The sequence below is a fragment of the Salvelinus alpinus genome, chromosome 4 (assembly GCF_045679555.1).
Source record: "Salvelinus alpinus chromosome 4, SLU_Salpinus.1, whole genome shotgun sequence".
Classification (NCBI taxonomy): domain Eukaryota; kingdom Metazoa; phylum Chordata; class Actinopteri; order Salmoniformes; family Salmonidae; genus Salvelinus; species Salvelinus alpinus.
The window spans coordinates 61,223,585-61,242,298 of record NC_092089.1 but is presented as its reverse complement, the minus strand read 5'-3'; the positions used below and the strand labels follow the sequence as shown (position 1 = coordinate 61,242,298).

The 18,714-nt window shown below is 43.1% G+C and overlaps 1 protein-coding gene across 3 annotated transcripts in view; it reads right to left on the bottom strand.

Annotated features, from left to right (window-relative positions):
- Positions 1–178: 178 nt before the first annotated feature.
- The window catches only part of myot (myotilin), a 28,406-nt gene continuing 9,870 nt past the window's right edge, over positions 179–18,714 (bottom strand). For 2 of the 3 annotated variants that reach the window (XM_071398203.1, XM_071398202.1), the window contains 16 exons: positions 18,308–18,367; positions 17,906–18,059; positions 16,168–16,233; positions 15,513–15,654; positions 15,265–15,288; positions 14,995–15,114; positions 14,693–14,861; positions 8,846–9,736; positions 8,105–8,252; positions 6,558–6,659; positions 5,815–5,852; positions 4,158–4,290; positions 3,424–3,631; positions 3,152–3,317; positions 2,811–2,944; positions 179–974 (listed from right to left, as the gene is read on the bottom strand). In XM_071398203.1, coding sequence (XP_071254304.1) covers positions 847–974; positions 2,811–2,944; positions 3,152–3,317; positions 3,424–3,631; positions 4,158–4,290; positions 5,815–5,852; positions 6,558–6,659; positions 8,105–8,252; positions 8,846–9,736; positions 14,693–14,861; positions 14,995–15,114; positions 15,265–15,288; positions 15,513–15,654; positions 16,168–16,233; positions 17,906–18,059; positions 18,308–18,315 — 2,631 coding nt within the window. In that variant the 5' untranslated portion in view covers positions 18,316–18,367 and the 3' untranslated portion in view covers positions 179–846. Of the gene's footprint in view, positions 975–2,810; positions 2,945–3,151; positions 3,318–3,423; positions 3,632–4,157; positions 4,291–5,814; positions 5,853–6,557; positions 6,660–8,104; positions 8,253–8,845; positions 9,737–14,692; positions 14,862–14,994; positions 15,115–15,264; positions 15,289–15,512; positions 15,655–16,167; positions 16,234–17,905; positions 18,060–18,307; positions 18,368–18,535; positions 18,713–18,714 lie in introns of those variants that run through there. The other variant, XM_071398204.1, reaches the window with a different exon arrangement.

The window sequence follows — 18,714 nt, the reverse complement described above, 5'->3', positions numbered from 1 at the left end:
GAGAAATGCTCACTAACATGGATGTAAACAAATGTGAGAAATAAGCTTTTTGTGTATATGCAACATTTCTGGGCTGTTATTTCAGCTCATGAAACATGTCTTTACATAGTTTGTTTTTATTCAGTGTATATGAACTCAATTTGATATCTTATTTTCAAAGTGAAATAACCACCTGTAATTAGGTCATGAAAACTTTATTACACATACATTCAATTTCACATCATACACTGTTCAAAATGTTTTTCTATGGTCAGGATCAGACCTTGAGGTTGTGGTAAATTTGGGTGTTACGGCAACCATTTACATTTAGAAGATATTGTCCAATAAATAGCTTATATAATGAAACCATTTGACCTTTAAAAAACAGAAATATCACCGACACACATTCTCACTTGAAGCAGCCGTCATAAAAACGATGCTTTCGTGAAGGACCGAAGATAGTTACATGTCTGGAGACGATACATGATTCATTCTCTATCCACTAGAACAGCAAACCACAGGACAGCATTTGACAAAGGTCTGTGCCAAGTCAAGTGCACCGGCCAGGAAGGCTACACCACACTAAGAGGATGTGCGGTTGGCAAACCCGCATCTGACCAGCATGCCCTTGACACAAAACCAGAAGGGCTCAAACTAAAGTGCATTTGACAAATGCGGGGTCTTTTGAGGTGTCCTGGATTGAGACTGCGCAAAATGTGAGAGTCCATCTACCCGCTTCCTCAAAACCTCAATTGCTTTCCTCCCCAAGACACAGACAACAGGACAGCCTCAGTGGTAGGACACAGGCAGGTATAATAAGGAGCACAACACACATCCACGATTATTACACTCCTGGTGTAGTTTTGTCTAGAGCTCCTCGCTCTCGTACAGGGGGGCCGTGTGCTGGGGGGTGGGGTCTGGAGTCAGGACGGGGAGATGGCTGAGGGGGATTTTAAAATGCTTGCCTGTAGGGGGGGCAGGCTTGTTGGTGCGAGCTGGAGACAGAAGAGTGAACAGAATGGAATACAAAGATCAAGATATATTCAGAACAGGCTCCTTGAACCTCTAATGCAATAATAATGGAAATGTTGCATTTGAGCCAGGTAATAAAACAAAATGAAAATAAAGCCGGTCAATGTCAAATATTACCAACCTATTATTTTAAAAACATGAAAATTGTACTGTCTGGTTTGCCTAATATAAGGAATTTGAAATCATGTTTGGACCTCTTCATCCACAGGAGGAAGAATGTGCTGCTATCCTAAGAGATTTTCCTAAAAAGATCTCTAAAGATAAACTGCTCCAGTATTAAGGTTTGTACAAGAGCCATTGAGGCATGCCTGTGCTGTGAGACTGGCGTCGTAGCCCTCTCTGCCAGCGTTGCTGTATTAAGCACCATCTCCAATTACAGGTTAACCTTGGGAGTCGAAAGACCAGCTTTCCTTGTGGCCAGCAGAGTGTCCAGCTAAATTCTGCTGCACAGTTGGGGCCTGACATCATCACGATGAGAATCATATGAGCAAAGAAGAGTCAGTTTTTCCATTTAGTAACCCTGCACTGAGAGGATAGAGCAAGTATATGCCCTCTCTCTGACCGATAAATTTCAGACTACTTCTTCAGCTAGCTAGGCTGAATAGAGTTAAAAGTCAATATGGCCGCTCTCGGTCCGCGTACCAGATGGCATGTTATGTGATCGAGGAGGAATATAATACAGCAGCCCCTCATTGTCCTAGCCTTGTAATGATACATCTGTTATGGGTTTCTATCAGCCTTTACAACTTGCACCGCCATGACAACTACTGTATTTGCAGGACGACGGGAGAAATTACAGGAAATTTGCCCGTCCATCGTAACAGCAGAAAGTACTACAAATATTGAGTAAGAGACAATTTCCCCTTGCTGCTACAGTACATACGTTTTTACACAACACTGGTAATTAAGTAGTACTTTAAAGTATTTTTACCTAAGTAGCTTTTTGGGGTATCTATACTTTACCATTTATGTTTGACAACTTTTACTTCACTACATTCCTAATGAAAATAATGTACTTTTTACTTCATACATTTTCCTTGACACCCAAAAGTACTCGTTATATTTTGAATGCTTAGCAGGACAGGAAAATGGTCCAATTCACACATTTATCAAGAGTACATCTCTGGTCATCCCTACTGCCTCTGATCTGGTGGAATCACTAAACACAAATGCTTAATTTGTAAAAGATATGAGTGTTGGAGTGTGCCCCTTGCTATCCGTACATTTTTTTTAAAGAAAGAAAATTGTGCCGTCTGGTTTGCTTAATAATATAAGGAATTAGAAATGATTTACACTTCGACTTTTGATACTTAATTATATTTTAGCGATTACATTTAATTTTGATAATTAAGTATATTTAAAACCAAATATTTTTTGACTTACACAAGTAGTATTTTACTGGGTGACTCACTTTTCATTTTCTATTATCTTTACTTTTACTCAAGTATGACAATTGGGTACTTTTCCCACCACTGTTTATAGTACAGTAGTGTAGTATGCCATTTCAATGTCCTGTCATAGCGGACATTCTGAGTGCGAGGTTACAGCGTTGTTTGTCTCTGATGTAAACAGCGCGGTAATCCCTGCCTTTGTCCCACTAGTGCAGATGTCAGCACACTAATAGCTGTGAAGGGCCACAAGAGGTTGACTGGCACAGCAGTCAGTGGTGTTTTTGAGTTTAAGTCTTGAAACATTTACATACAGTAATGGGTAACGGACAGAGATGAGCCAATTGGATCTCTTAACTAAACACTTGTGTGATAAGCACAGACCCACACACGCACAAACGGTCCACTTACTTCCTACGTCCAGTCTGGCATTGCAGGTGGACATGCCGGCCTCGTTGATGGCAGACAGGGTGTACCAGCCTGCATCAGATTTGACCAGCCTCTCAATGAGCAGGCACTGACTTCCAGTACCATCCTGGTAAAGGCTGGAAGACACATCATGCTTGGGGTTACTCTCTTATGGAATCAACAGCACCTCTCACTTATAGCTAACAGAGGTTCACCTTAACTAGCAAAATTAACAAACACATTTCAGCTAGATTCAAGTCAGCTAACTGTCAGAAATTACAATCTCTACTGTGAGCATTTCTCCTTCTGAGAGGATTCAAACTTGGAATTGAAGGTCCATCAACCTCATCCTGGTGGGGTCAATGCGCAGCATGTCTTTGTCCTTCTTCCAGAAGAGCTTTGGTGGAGGGGAGGCAGCCACCTTACACTCTAACCTCACTGTGTCCCCCTCCAGGGCACGAGAGTTCAGCATCTTCTGGACAAAAGTGGGGGGGCGAAGCATCTCCTGGGCTGAAGAGGAGAGGGGGTAAAGCAGTGTTAGAGCATCAATGCTAAGCTAAGAGATGGGAAATGGGAGATTATTTGACAGAATACAGTAATCAAAAACAGCTCTTACCGATAACCTCCAGTTTTATGTAGAAGTGGTTCTCCCCAGCGCGGTTTCTGGCCATACACTCGTAGACACCGGCATGATGCACAGTCACAATCTCAATGATGAAGGAGTGCATGCCCTTCTCACACACCAGCATCTTGTGGTAGTCGTCCGGGCGGATGGCCTTCCCGTCGAGATACCAGGTCACATCTGGGGTGGGCAGACCTCCCACCTGAGGACACAGCCAGGGGTGCATTCGTTCAACATCAAACAGAAGAAGATGGAAACAATTTTTGTTGCAAAATGTTTTGCTACAGTGTGTACTAATAAATATATGACCCTGGACACAGCCTTGAGCAGCGAGGGACCCAGGGAGTGTGTGGACTGGAGTGTGGACTACTAGGGGGTTATGGAGGGCTTAGTGCAGGGACCCTGATTGGGGGTTGTGATTGCTCAGAGGAGGAAGTGGATGAGGGGGGAGGAGAGTACAGGGTAGCTTTTTACAACCTGGTTATTCTGTCCAGATGTGATATTGGGTTTCATGTTTGGACTCCAGAGGCTTTAATTGCATTACACTTAAATACATTGTTGCGTGAGTCCGTGTCAAAGTTTAACGAGGTCTTTACAGAAGATACCTCATCAATAAGTTCCTACCTAGGAAATAGATCCCAGCTCTAAAAATGAAGAATGCTAGCTACATATAATGCATTTCATCAACATTCATGACTAAACTGATTACAGCGTGTTCAGTGCTGTACCTTGAAGTCGATCCTGCAGAACCTGCCCTCCTCCACTGTAAGGTCCTTGGGGACCTGGATGAAACGTGGGGCATAGCATTTCTCCTGGATGGCCGAGCCCTCATTGCCATCAGTACCAGAATGGTGTTTTCCCCTAGAGGAAAGAAAGAGACAGAGGAGAAAGAAAGGAGTGAGGAGAAAGTGAGAGCAGAAGAGGGAGGGGGTAGGAACAGAGGAGCTTTCATAACTGCGCCTTTGATGGCTGACTTTGAATGATTGAGTTTTCATGCAGTCAAGAGAGCTCACTCTTCTCATCTTTTCAGATTCAAAGAGCAAATTGAACTAATTCATAACATCAAATGCTGCATCTCCATTCATGCTGTCCCATGGTTCAGAAAACCCCATTAACATAAACAAAATGGCCAAAAAGTCCACACATGGATCCTAAACCATCTCACTTCAAGTAACACAGCAGGTGCCCTTCACCTTCCAACTGTGCATCATAATGGGAAGACAAAGCAATCCCAGAAAACATCAGTAAGGAAGACATCATAGCCGTAGAGGCATGTCAGCTCACTCAGTTCATAGTCTATTATTGTCCCGCTTACAGCATGGCCGGGGGGAACCGGAGCCCGTGGTAGGCAGTGGAAACAGCACACAAACACACGGCTGCGCCAGGAAACTCAACCTGGATCCGACAACCCGCCACCCAGCCGTAAGCCTCAGGTCTCATTCGCACATGCCTTCACCCTCACGTGGAGCACTCTCCTCTTTCTGGTCTCCTCATTTACTGCTTCATTGTGTATATGCGGTATTTATATGCAGTATGAGCAAAACTCTTTTGGTGTTCAACCTTCCCAAGTTCTCCCAGGTCACCCCGGTCCTCCACACACTACACTGGCTTCCAGTCAAAGCTCACATCATCTTGAAGACCCTGGTGCTTGCCTATGGAGCAGCTAGGGGGAACTCCCCCCTCCTCACATTCAGGCTATTCTCAAACCCAATACCCCAACCCAAGCACTCTTTTCTGCCACCTCTGCTCTCTTTGCCCTCCCACCCCTACAGGAGGGAAGCTACCGCTCAGCCCAGTCAAAGCACTTCTCTGTCCTGACACACCAATGGTGGAATAAGCATCCTCCTGAAGTCAGGACAGTGGAGTCCCTGTCCATCTTCAGAAAAGGTCTGAAACCTTACCTCTTAAATAAGTATTTTAAATAAATAACAGATATCTTAAAGGAGTAGTTCACTATTTTACAACTTGATATTAGACAGTTCCTCACCCTGAATGTAGTCTATGGGACAAAATATATTAATCAATAGTTCAGCTCTTTAAACATCCACGACAAACTTCAGCTAACCCTAGCCACCACAAGCTAACAATCTATCGAATTGATGGGGGCATGTTTAAATAAAATAAGGTTAGCTGAAGTTTGTAGTGGCGGTTTAAAGAATACTAATCAGTGGTTCAGTTGAGGGGGGGTAGACAGTTTCTCCCAGCCCATAGACTACTGTCAGTGTGAGGAACCATCTAACGTCAAGATGTACAATAGTGAACTGCTCCTTTAAGATAAATGCACTATTGTAAGTCGCTCTGGGTAAGCATGTCTGCCAAATTACTCAAATGTTAAAGCATTATAAATGTATATACATGCTTTTGCCGACTGTGGGTGACATTTACCATATTCCTCCAGTGTTACGTCCCTCTGGTGATCCTGGCTGCAAGAGAGGACAGAGAGATTTGGGAATAACATTTTTGCCATGGACCTGTCTAAAAGCATTCACATACTGTATATAGAGAGGGATTCATCACTGCCTCTACACTAGCCAACACTCAAGTTCACCCATAAAGGTGGTCTATGTTCAAGACTACATCTCCTGAAAAGGCATTACTTTAACACAAACGCTTGAATAACCAGACTTGCTAAATATTTCAAAGTACATGACACTATGCCTAGGAATATAGGGGTGGCCAGATGGGGGAATAGTGCTGTGGGCACACGTGTTGTACCGTTGTGTGGGCACACGTGTTGTACTGTTGTGTGTGTGGTCTCTTTCTGGCATCCTACACTACATATCCCTGGGAGAATGCTGCTATGGCACATAGTCTTCACACCTGCTATTTCTAGCTGCATTCTTGGAAGAGGGCTGTGCAGTTCTCCTGTGACTGATGAGGACAGAGCCGGAGCCCAGCCCCATTGTGTGAGAAGGATTGAGGGCTGATCTACAATGACAGGGGACTAGTCACACATAATACCGGGAACATCCCATCTAAACCCCACATAGTATTAGTAACGTCTCCAAGCCTGAGAAACTTGTGATCTGTATTAGTAGAACATCAAAAGACATACAGTAGCATGACAAAAGTATGGATCCTTGAAATGAAAAAGTGTATTGTACTTCCTAAAATAACTTCGATTATACCTGGTCGAGTTGTGAGTCGGAGGAATTCTCAAAGTCAAAGACAGAGGCAGCGTTATCTGGACCCAGCAACCGTCGAGCCATGCGCTCCTCATAGGACAACTTCTGTCAGGGGACAAACAGGAAACCAGGCTATAGTCAGCCAGTATACTAGTACCATTAAACGAGCCAATGGTGAGCCAGTATACTATATAGGACCAGTAAACCAGCCAATAGCCAGCCAGTGTTGCGGACATGAGTCGGTCATGGTTGCTAGTCGTCATGTAATGAGGTAGCCCCGCCTAAGACTTCAAAATCAGTGACGGCCCAAAAAGGAATTTCCTCTTGCTCTGAAAAGGTCAAGACCTTGATTTCTCCCATGGGAGACCTGGGTTCAAATTCCACCGGTTACACCATATACTGTATAGTACCCGTAAACCAGCCAATGCTGAGCCAGTATACTGCAGTCATATACAACTCGTGCCCAAAAGCCTGTTTTAGCATGGGCAGCGCACTTGAGGACTTTCACCATTTTGAGGTACTCAACTAGGTGGGACTTCCTATGGGTTAAGGAAGGATCAAATAATTCCATCCAGGTCATCAGGAGGGATCAGCCGATGAATTATACATATGAGAAAACATTCCAAAACTGCAGGTGGCAGTAAAATCTCCAACCTTAGTTTTATACCTGTTCAAACACACTCCAGGTGTCCATATGCACACTGAGTTGTTTTTACCAACTCAGAAGTAGTAGAAGAAAATGTACTACTTCAAAATGGATGGCTTCAATGGCGCTGCCTGTGCTCTCACAGACGCCACAATGGGACAGATACAAAGATGAGTTGTCCATCTAAGTCTATGGTCCCAACTTACTCATTGGCAGCAATATGGTGGATGCCCCACCACTGAACTGCTATACCTATTCAGACCTTTCAGATCTGCAAACGTCAAAGGGTTATGGATAAGGTAGAAAGTGAATTGGGATCGGCTGTGTAAGTAGGTCTGTCCATAGAGCAGCCTCCAATGTTATTGGGTCTACTTCAACACAACAGCTGCCTTGTGTTGATCATAGTACACTGGTCCACTAAGTCCCAGGGATTCCACTGAAGCTTCTAGTAATTGGAAGTTGGGTCCTACTGAAGTATCTATTCAAAGTTGAGAATCCCGCTTGATGCACGTGGCGTCAAGGATATTGTATGTCCTTGACTTTAATTAATACAGGAATACTACGAGAGGATGATACGTTACGAATCCATATTTCCCTCTTTCATAGTTGCCACATTGTGATATCAAATAGTCTGATGATGTATGCTGTATGGGTTCAAATCAGGAAGGGAACCACACGTTTTCTTGTACAGCATTCATGTGGTAGTGGAGTAAACAAGCAGGTTGTCGAAAAGTACTTATTTAATGTGGTTAGGGAATAAACTAAGACAACACTTAGATTATAACATTGTCTTGACACTGAATCACATCATACATTACCCTATCCACATACATGCAGTATATCCACACAAATTACAAACACTTCACTGCCCACTGACTCCGGGCTAGTTTGTTTTAATGGATACCTGGCTGTTTCTCCTGCGGGCTTCTTTGGTGCGTAGCTTCTTCTCCAGATCTTGGATCAGCGCGTCCTTGGAACCCTGGATCTGCTCATCCGAGTTGTGGGACACTGGCTGAGGGACAGGAGCCTTCTTCAGGATCAGCTTGGGAAGGCTGGAGAGGGTAAGCCAGACTTAATATTAATCAACCATTAATGTTAAAATCATAATTTACACTGAGTATACAAAACATTAAGAACACTTGCTCTTTCCATGACAGACTGAGCCTTATTGATGTCACTTGTTAAATCCACTTAAAAATCAGTGTAGATTAAGGGGAGGAGACAGGTTAAGTCTGTTAAGCCTTGAGACATGGACTGGTGAATGGGCAAGACAAAATATTTAAGTGCCTTTGAACGGGTAGGGTAGTTTGTGTCAAGAACTGCAAAGCTGCTGGGTTTTTCCACACTCAACAGTTTCCAATCTGTATCAACAATGGTCCACCACCCTAAGGACATCCAGTCAACTTGACAACTATGGGAAGCATTGGAGTCAACATGGGCCAGCATCCCTGTGGAACGCTTTTGACACCTTGTTGAGTCAAGGACCCGACGAATTGAGGCTGTTCTGAGGGCAAGGGTGGGGGGTGCAACTCAACATTAGGAAGGTGTTCGTAATGTTTTGTATATTCAGTGTATGGTGAATTGCTATAACATACTAGCTAAGACTCAGGCATTTTATTTACCGTTTGAAAATATAGCAACTCACATGTTTGGGGTCCCTCTGTAGCTAGGAGGCAGAGACACGCATGAGGGAGGAGGAAAGGAGGGCTGTGGCATGGAAACGGTGGTGGGAGTTTGGGAGTGGGGAGACCCACTCATAGGCAGGCTGTGAGTAGGGAGAGCCATGTGCAGGGGGGCATCAAAGTGGGGCTTGGGCAGGGGGCTGGGAGGGTTGGGGGAGTGTGAGGAGCGAGCTGGTGATGGAGGCTGGGGAATGGACATGGGTGCAGGCTTGTACTGTGGGGTGGACTGAGAGGGCAGGACAGAGCAGAGGAAGGCAGCTGAAGAGGACTGGGACTTGGGCTCAGATGGGGCTGGGACACTGACACTGGTGTTAGCACTGGGGACCCTCGGGGTGAGTGTGATAGTGGAGCGCATGGGGGCGCGGGAGGGGGACACGGGCTGGGCAGCGGCGGCGGGAGGGTCATGGGGAAACACCGGCGGCTGTGAGAATGCAGGAGTGGAAATGGGGGAGCTCAGATTGGAGGAGGAGGGAGAGGCCTTGCTGCTGTTCCCATTGGACTGAGGCAGAGCCTGGGCTACATCATAGCTGGGGACCTGGAAGGCCGGCTGGGACTGGATAAACTGGCGTGGCCGTGCATAGTTGAAGGCACTGGGGGCAAAGAGGCTGGGGGTGAAGGTAGGAAGGTCAGCCACACTGCTGCTCATACTGCAGCCTCTAGAGTCTCCTGAGCTCTGGAAGCTGGGCTTGCTGGGAGTGAACAGTTTGGGGGTCGTTTTTATTTTTAAGGCCGGCGGGGTGGGCGTGCGGGCTTCAGGTGACCTCTGACCCTCTGAGCAATGGATACTCTTTTCACTTGGACTGAACGGCTCCTCTAGGGTTTTACTAGGTGGCTGTAGCTCAGGTTCTAGAGACCTGCAAGGAGAAACACTTTGGTAACTTAACTTGAGTAATGCAAATTAACAGGATAAATGGTGACCATAGAAACAACATTTCTTACTACAGTAAAATTGTTATACCCACGCACAGCCTTTTAGGTGGATCATGCATTTTAAGTGCCCCTTTTTGCATAGTAAATAATCAGAGTAAATTCACCATGAAAAGTTCAATGTTCTGTATGTTTTGGCTTGCCTTCACACTCAAAGGAAAAATGTATTGAACACAAACACTGTCCACATGACCTACAAGAGAGTAGTGGACATGTTGCTATTCAAGTTTGAGGGGCTAAATCAGGAGCCTGTAGTGTTAACTGACATTAGCTGGCAGGTGCAGTTCTTTTACAGCGAACACCGACACCCTCGTCCAATACTGTGACGAGCATTTCAAATCCTAAACCATACTACAACATTTCTTCTCACAATGCTAAAAACAATCCAGAAAGAAATTCATAATCAGATGACTGTCTGTCTTGTAGAAGAAGGAGTCTTACTGGCTCCGGGGACTAAACATGATCTATCTGAAACTCAAATAGTTCCAACTGAACAAGCCCTCCCTCCCCTTTGGGAACATTGGAATGGTATGACTGTGATCCAACAGAAAGGGGACACTGGTAAATAGAGAGATGCTATTGAGTGCGCTGGTCCTTTCAGAGCTTTGTGTGACTGCCTGGAAAGCATCCAGTTTTCCCTCGTCGAAAAAGGTATCTCCCCCACTGACATTCAAATTATTTTCATTTTGAAGGGAATCATTAAAGGAAAGAGTGAGAGTTATGTTGATTCCATGGTAGGACAGGAAGAGTCAAAGTATATTTGGGGATTTACACCACCACTAACACACTATCACCATGTACCCTTTGCTAGAAATTAGGAGGAAGCATAAGGACCTAATTTCCTATCAGAAATAAACCATTTTCAAAAAATGGCATGGTAAATTCATACGCCTTTATAGGGTTAGTGTTCACACACAGCCATATCTCCAAGTTACAGTGCGTATTTACCGAAGACAGACGGAAGACAGAGGTACCACCTGTGCTAATTAGCTATCTAGCATACTCTGAACACTGTAAAGGAAGGCTGCCAGAAACATGTCAATGAAAAATACTGTCAGCTGCAACAGTGATAAAGCAGGTTAAAATGGTGTACAGTGTGTATTTTGCATTTGTGAAATTATTTTGATGTGATATGAAAATAAAGGGCTTTCTGTTTCTAGAATCGTATCACAATTGAGAATCGATACACAGTTGAAGTCAGAAGTTTACATACACCTTAGCCAAATACATTTAAATAAATTCACAATTCCTGACATTTAATCCTAGTAAAAATTCCCCGTTTTAGGTCAGTTAGGATCAACACTTTATTTTAAGAATGTGAAATGTCAGAATAATAGGAGAGAGAATGATTTATTTCAGCTTTTATTTCTTTCATCACATTCCCAGTGGGTCAGAAGTTTACATACTCAATTAGTATTTGGTAGCATTGCCTTCAAATTGTTTAACTTGGGTCGAACGTGTCAGGTAGCCTTCCACAAGCTTCCCACAATAAGTTGGGTGAATTTTGGCCCATTCCTCCTGACAGAGCTGGTGTAGCTGAGTCAAGTTTGTAGGCCTCCTTGCTCGCAGTTCTGCCCACAAATGTTCTATCTATGGGATTGAGGTCAGGGCTTTGTGCTGGCCACTCCAATACCTTGACTTTGTTGTCCTTAAGCTATTTTGCCACAACTTTGGAAGTATGCTTGGGGTCATTGTCCTTTTGGAAGACCCATTTGCAACCAAGCTTTAACTTCCTGACTGATGTCTTGAGATGTTGCTTCAATATATCCACATAATCTTCTGTCCTCATGATGCCATCTTTTTTGTGAAGAGCACCAGTCCCTCCTGCAGCAAAGCACCTCCACAACATGATGCTGCGACCCCCGTGCTTCAAGGTTGGGATGGTGTTCTTCGGCTTGCAAGCCTCCCCCTTTTTCCTCCAAACATAACGATGGTCATTATGGCCAAACAGTTCTATTTTTGTTTCATCAGACATTTCTCCAAAAAGTACGATCTTTGTCGCCATGTGCAGTTGCAAACCGTAGTCTGGCTTTTTTATGGCAGTTTGGAGCAGTGGCTTCTTCCTTGCCGAGTGGCCTTTCGGGTTATGTCGATATAGGACTCGTTTTACTGTGGATATAGATACTTTTGTACCCGTTTCCTCCAGCATCTTCACAAGGTCCTTTGCTGTTGCTCTGGGATTGATTTTCACTTTTCGCACCTAAGTACATTCCTCTCTAGGAGACAGAACGCGTATCCTTCCTGAGCGGTATGACGGCTGCGTGGTCCCATGGTGTTTATACTTGCGTACTATTGTTTGTACAGATGAACGTGGTACCTTCAGGCGTTTGGAAATTGCTCCCAAGGATGAACTAGACTTGCGGAGGTCTACAATTGTTTTTCTGAGGTCTTGGCTGATTTCTTTTCATTTTCCCATGATGTCAAGCAAAGAGGCACTGAGTTTGAAGGTAGGCCTTGAAATACATCCACAGCTACACCTCCAATTGACTCAAATGATGTCAATTAGCCTATCAGAAGCTTCTAAAGCCATGATATCATGTAATGAAATTTTCCAAGCTGTTTAAAAGGTACAGTGAACTTAGTGAATGTAAACTTCTGACTCACTGGAATTGTGATACAGTGAAATATAAGTGAAATAATCTGTCTGTAAACAATTGTTGGAAAAATTACTTCTGTCATGCACAAAGTAGATATCCCAACCGACTTGCCAAAACTATAGTTTGTTAACAAGACATTTGTGGAGTGGTTGAAAAACACGTTTTAAATGACTCCAACCTAAGTGTATGTAAACTTCCCGACTTCAACTGTATGTTCAGATAGAGTATTTGGCGGCCAGAACCAGTCTACCTCCGAAAATACCACACTATATAGACACACACAAAAGTATGTGGAAACAAACTAGTGAATTTTGCTATTTCAGCCACACCCGTACTGGTGTATAAAATCGAGCACACAGCCATGCAATTGCCATCGACAAACATTGGCAGTATAATGGCCTTACTGAATAGTTCAGTGACTTTCAACGTGGCACAGTCATAGGACACCACCTTTCCAACAAGTCAGTTCATAAACGTTTTGCCATGGTAAAGCTGCCCGGCTCAACTCGAAGTGCTGTTATTGTGAGGTGAAAACATCAAGGAGCAACAGTGGCTCAGCTGCAAAGTGGTATGCCACACAAGCACACAGAATGGGACCGTAGCCCCCTAAATTCCAGTGAAAGCAAATCTTAAGCTACAGCATACATTGACATTCTAGACGATTCTTTGCTTTCAACTTTGTGGCAACAGTTTGGGGAAGGCCTGTTCCTGTTTCAGCATGACAATGCCCCCATGTACAAAGCAAGGTCCGTACAGAAATGGTTTGTCGAGATCGGTGTGGAAGAACTTCACTAGTCTGCACAGATCCCTGACCTCAACCCCATCGAATACCTTTGGGATGAATTGGAACACCGACTGTGAGCCAGGCCTAATCGCCCAACCTCACTAATGCTTGTGGCTAAATGGAAGCAAGTCCCTGCAGCAATGTTCCTACATCTAGTGGAAAGCCTTCCTAGAAGAGTGGAGGCTGCTATAGCAGGGGGGGGCGCAAATCCATATTACTGCCCATGATCTTGGAATGAGATGTTCAACGAGCAGGTGTCCATATACTTTTAGTAAAGTAGTGTATGAGGTCTTTTTGAATAACGGTAACATTAGGCTCCTTAATGAAGAGTATATCTTGGGCTAGCTTTGGTATGCACACTTAAATTATAGACAATGATTGGGGTCTCTACAGAGTTCTATTACACTTTAGCCTTCTACAGAGATCTCACTTTGACACTACACAGCACAGCCCTTCAAATAGACAATTTAACCAACTTACTGAGTGAGTCACTGATAAGTCATGCAGAAATGTGAATACTGTAACATCCAATTAAAAAGGTAATTTGCATTTACCCATTTAGAAAATTACCAGTGCATATTACAAGGTTTTACACATACACACACATATTTAAATAGAAAAACAAAATTGGACAAACTTTTATAATCAGTTGCACCTGTGACAAATTTATCACCAATTGAGTGACACAAAATTTAAAAAATCCAACAATAATACATTAAGCTTACCTGGATAAAAGGTACTAGATTAAAGATCTCAATATTTCAACTTCAATATAGGCTGAACTACAGAGAGTTGAATGTTTCTGATATGAGTCGGAGAGCAAAAGGTCTGTATAGATTGTGTACACCCACGTCAAATATGCAGAATAACGTGCACGCGACTCTCAGCTGATTTCAGAGCGCGGCTGTGCTGCTACCCCTAATTTACGACACCATAACCTGACCTGCCTTTATTTTAATTTTACATGTCACAGTCGCCCCTATTCGGTGTGCCTCTCTAGCCTACACACAAGCACTTATAATAGTGTAATTTAATAACATGGAATAAAATGTGTTCCTTGCATTTGTTTCCAATCAAAATTGAAGACAAATAGGCTAAATACGCCCCTCCCTGTTATTACAATCAGATGATAATTAAACACATCTACAAACCAAACAATCAGCAGCGCTGTAGTACCTATCTTAATTCGGTACTCTCTTACCGTAATTAATGAACGGACACTGAGAATTAGATCATAAAACCTTTCAAACTATAGCAGCCTACCTGCAACTTCAAAACAAGCAATAGCCCCCTCTTGTGGCAGTTGAATCGAATTGACAGTAGGGAAATATTTTTCTGACCTCTGCATCCCTGCGATTTCATAGATTACCTATGTGATCATTTCTACAAAGTTTACTTTTACGTATGGATAGGTATTTTGATACATAAATACTGTCCCACAGCAGCATACTGGCCCCTCATCTTTCCATTTTAGGGTTTTTGCCTAAAATAGTTGAACTCACTGTTCTTCCAGTGGGGGGTCAAACTCGCAGACTGGGCTCTCGGGCCACTCTGGAGGGGGAATCGCGGCTACGTCTTGTAGTAAAGAGGAGACTTCATCATGTTCCAGCCTGGTAGACTTCAAGGGCTGCTCATCCATGGGTTGCTCATTCTCCATCTGCTCTTCCAGGTCTGGACAGAGAGACATCACATTGTCAGAATGTTTTTCAGGATTAAATGTAGATTAGAGCGATGAAGAAAACTGAGTAAAAGCACAAAAGTAGTCTTGCGCGTCTGACCAGTTCTGTAACTAGTCTCTGCTCACCAATGTACACCTCCAGTATGGCGTTGCATGATACAGTTCCGAACTGATTCCCAGCAATACATTTGAACACCCCAGAATCCTCTGGGAAGGCCTCGGTGATGACAAGGGTACACAGCTCCTCTATGGAGGAAGGAGAGGAGGGGACACATGAGAATGGCACACCAATACCAGCACCAATGTATCATGTTAATGTTATAATAATGGAAGACACTGGTAAATGTGCCCTTCAACAATAGCCAACAGTGGGCCTTTGGTATGTTTCCCACTCACCTGGCACTGATGCAGAAGTAGCCTCTGAAAAAGAAGGAGAACGTTTAGAGATAATTTCTATTTAGTGCCTCCCCACTGGGCACAGACATCAATTCAATGTCTATTCCATGTTGGTTCAATGTAATTTCATTGAAATGACGTGGAAACCCTGTTGATTCAACCAGTGTGTAGCCGTTGGGTCAAAAGCAATTTTTGGTCTGTGTGTATTTCCCATCACCGATGGAGCCACCATGCACTCTGCCACTCACTCTTTCGGAGGATGCGGAAGTCAGCAGAGTCCACTATCTGCTCTTCCTCGCGATACCACAGAACCTGCAGTGGTGGCGTCCCACGAATACGGCACTCTAGAACCACCAACTGACCCTTGACCATGCTGACGTCGTGGAGACACTGGACACAAAGAGAACTGGATCAAAGTGACTGGGTGGCTGCGGAGACTCACACACCACCCCCACCAAGCCCCTCCTCCCTCCTCTCTTAACCTCTCTCCTCACCTCGCCCTCTACACATACAGCCCTCTACACATACAGCCCTCTACACATACAGCATCATTAACAAACTGACAAGAACACTTTTGAAATATATACATATATATATATATTTTTTTTTTTAACCTCTGACAGCAATTAAGGCAATGGCCTTTATCATCATCTGACTGGAAAGCTATGTCATATGCCTATGTAATCATAAGGAACTAGAGCAGGTGTCAATCCATGTGTTGAATGACAATGATCATAACTCTGTTCACAGTTCTGATGTAGGTAGGAAAAAACCTTCATAAAATGTATGTAGGGCCAAGTCCAGCTCAACTTTTGACTCAACCTTTATTTCCAAACCAGACAAATCCATGCTTCAGTTCCATATTCAGTCACCAGATGGGGGTAAAGATGTATCCTGTATTACCTTGACAAAAGTAGGAGCCACTCCACCACTCCCTGAATGCTGTTGGGAATATGATGGACTCTGTGTCTAGAAAAAAAATATGACAACAATTAGTAGATTTAAAAACACAAATAAACACTGTCATGCATTGTCTGTGGGTACATAACATATTGACAAGGGGCAGTTGAAGGCATATATTATATACAGGGCCTTCAGAAATGATTCACATCCCTTGACTTTTTACACATTTTGTTATGTAACAAAGTGGGATTCAACTTGATTTTATTTTATTTTATATTTTTTGTCAATTACCACACATAATACTCTGTAATGTCAAAGTTGAAGAAAAATGCTAAGATTATACAAAAAATAAAAACACTAATATATCTTAATTAGATAGGTAGTCAACCCCCTGAGTCAATACAAGTTAGAATCAACTTTGGCAGAGATTATAGCTGTGAGTCTTTCTGGGTAAATCTCTAAAAGCTTTGCATACCTGGATTATACAATATTTCCCCATTATTCTTTTAAGTGGTTGTTGATCATTGCTAGACAGCCATTTCCAAGTATTGCCATAGATTTTTTAATTTTTGCTCTATTATGTTTATTTTTATACTAACAATTCCCTTGTCGATGACAAGCATACCCATAACATGACCCACCATCATACTTGAACAAATGAAGAGCGGTACTCAGTGATGTGTACTGTTGGATTTGCCTTTAACAACGATTTGTATTCAGGACAAAAAGTTAATTTCTTTGCCACATTTTTTTATGTATTACTTTAGTATTGCAAACAGGATTCATGTTTTGGAGTATTTTAATTCTGTACAGGCTTCCATCTTTTCACTCTGTCATTTAGGTTAGTATTGTGGAGTACCTACGATGTTGTTGATCCATCCTCAGTTTTCTCCTATTACAGACATTAAACCCTGTAACTGTTTTAAAATCACAATTGGCCTCATGGTGAAATCCCTGAGTGATTTCCTTCCTCTCTGGCAACCGAGTTAGGAAGGACGCCTGTATCTTTGTAGTGACTCGGCTGATTGATACAGCATCCAAAGCTTAATTGATAACTTCAAAGGGATATTCAAATTCCCTTCTCGACTGAGGGACCTTACAGATAATTGGATGTGTGTAGTGGTACAGAGATGGGTCAGTCATTCAAAAATTGTGTTAACAAAAAAACATTGGATTATACAATATTTCCCCATTATTCTTTTAAGTGGTTGTTGATCATTCATGTTTTTTTCTTTGTATTATATTTTACCAGATCTAATGTTTTATATTCTCCTACATTCATTTAACATTACACAAACTTCAAAGTGTTTCCTTTCAAATGGTATCAAGAATATGCATATCCTTGCTTCAGGTCCTGAGCTACACGCAGTTAGATTTGGGTATGTCATTTTAGGCGAAAATTGAAAAAAGGGGCTGATCCTTAATTCATGTGTAAAAAATTATAAAAACAAAATTCCACTTTGACTTTATGGGTTATTGTGTGTAGATCCGTGACACAAAATCTCAATTTAATACATTTTAAATTCAGGGTCTAACACAACAAAATGTGGAATAAGTCAAGGGGGTGTGAATACTTTCACTAATGACATAATATATATATTTGTTATGAATATGTATATATTGTATGTTGTGAGTGAAGGTGTGGTGGGCAAATCATCAGCATAGCTATAATATGGTGCGTGTGTGTCTGTGTGTGTGTGTGTGTGTGTGTGTTTGTGCATGTGTGTCAGGTAGGTACCCTCTGGGGGCTGATGCAGAGGGGCTGCACCAGGCTGGAGTGTCTCTGCTGCTGGACCAAGGTGGAGGAAGAGGAAGAGGAGGTGGAGGTGGAAGAGATTGCTCTGGAGGAGCTGGAGATGGTCAGGGACATGCTACTGGTCTTCTTCTGGATGCTTCACACACACACACACACACACACACACACACACACACACACACACACACACACACACACACACACACACACACACACACACACACACACACACACACACACACACACACACACACACACACACACACACACACACACACACACAGTTGTCCAACCCCATGTCATTTTACATTTTTCAATATTTTAGGTTCAATTATGTACTGGTTTTCATTGAAAACTTTTAGTCATTATGTCCTTCCAACTTACTGTGCCATGTTTCAGGCTTTTCCAAGGGGGATTGTCACTGTGTCCAATAGGTGCTGATTTCTATACAGAGGGGAGGGAGAGCATGAGCTGCAGATGTTTATATGTGTTATACACCCACATCATTATTTAATTCTATACACCATATGTCCTAAAGCTAACACGATTCAACCCTCCATCAGACCAACTGTATGCTTCTGTACACAAATGAAACATTTGAGGATACTGCACCTTGAGATCCTGCTTCAACATTGTGATGTGGCACGCCAAGTTTAATTGTATGTGTGTGTGTCCTTCTGTCTGTCCATCCGTCCGTCCGTCCGTCCGTCTGTCTGTCTGTGTGTGTGTGTTGCCCCAAAAGCTCACGACTGAGTGATCATCACGGTGGGTAAAGGTTACATAACAATCTA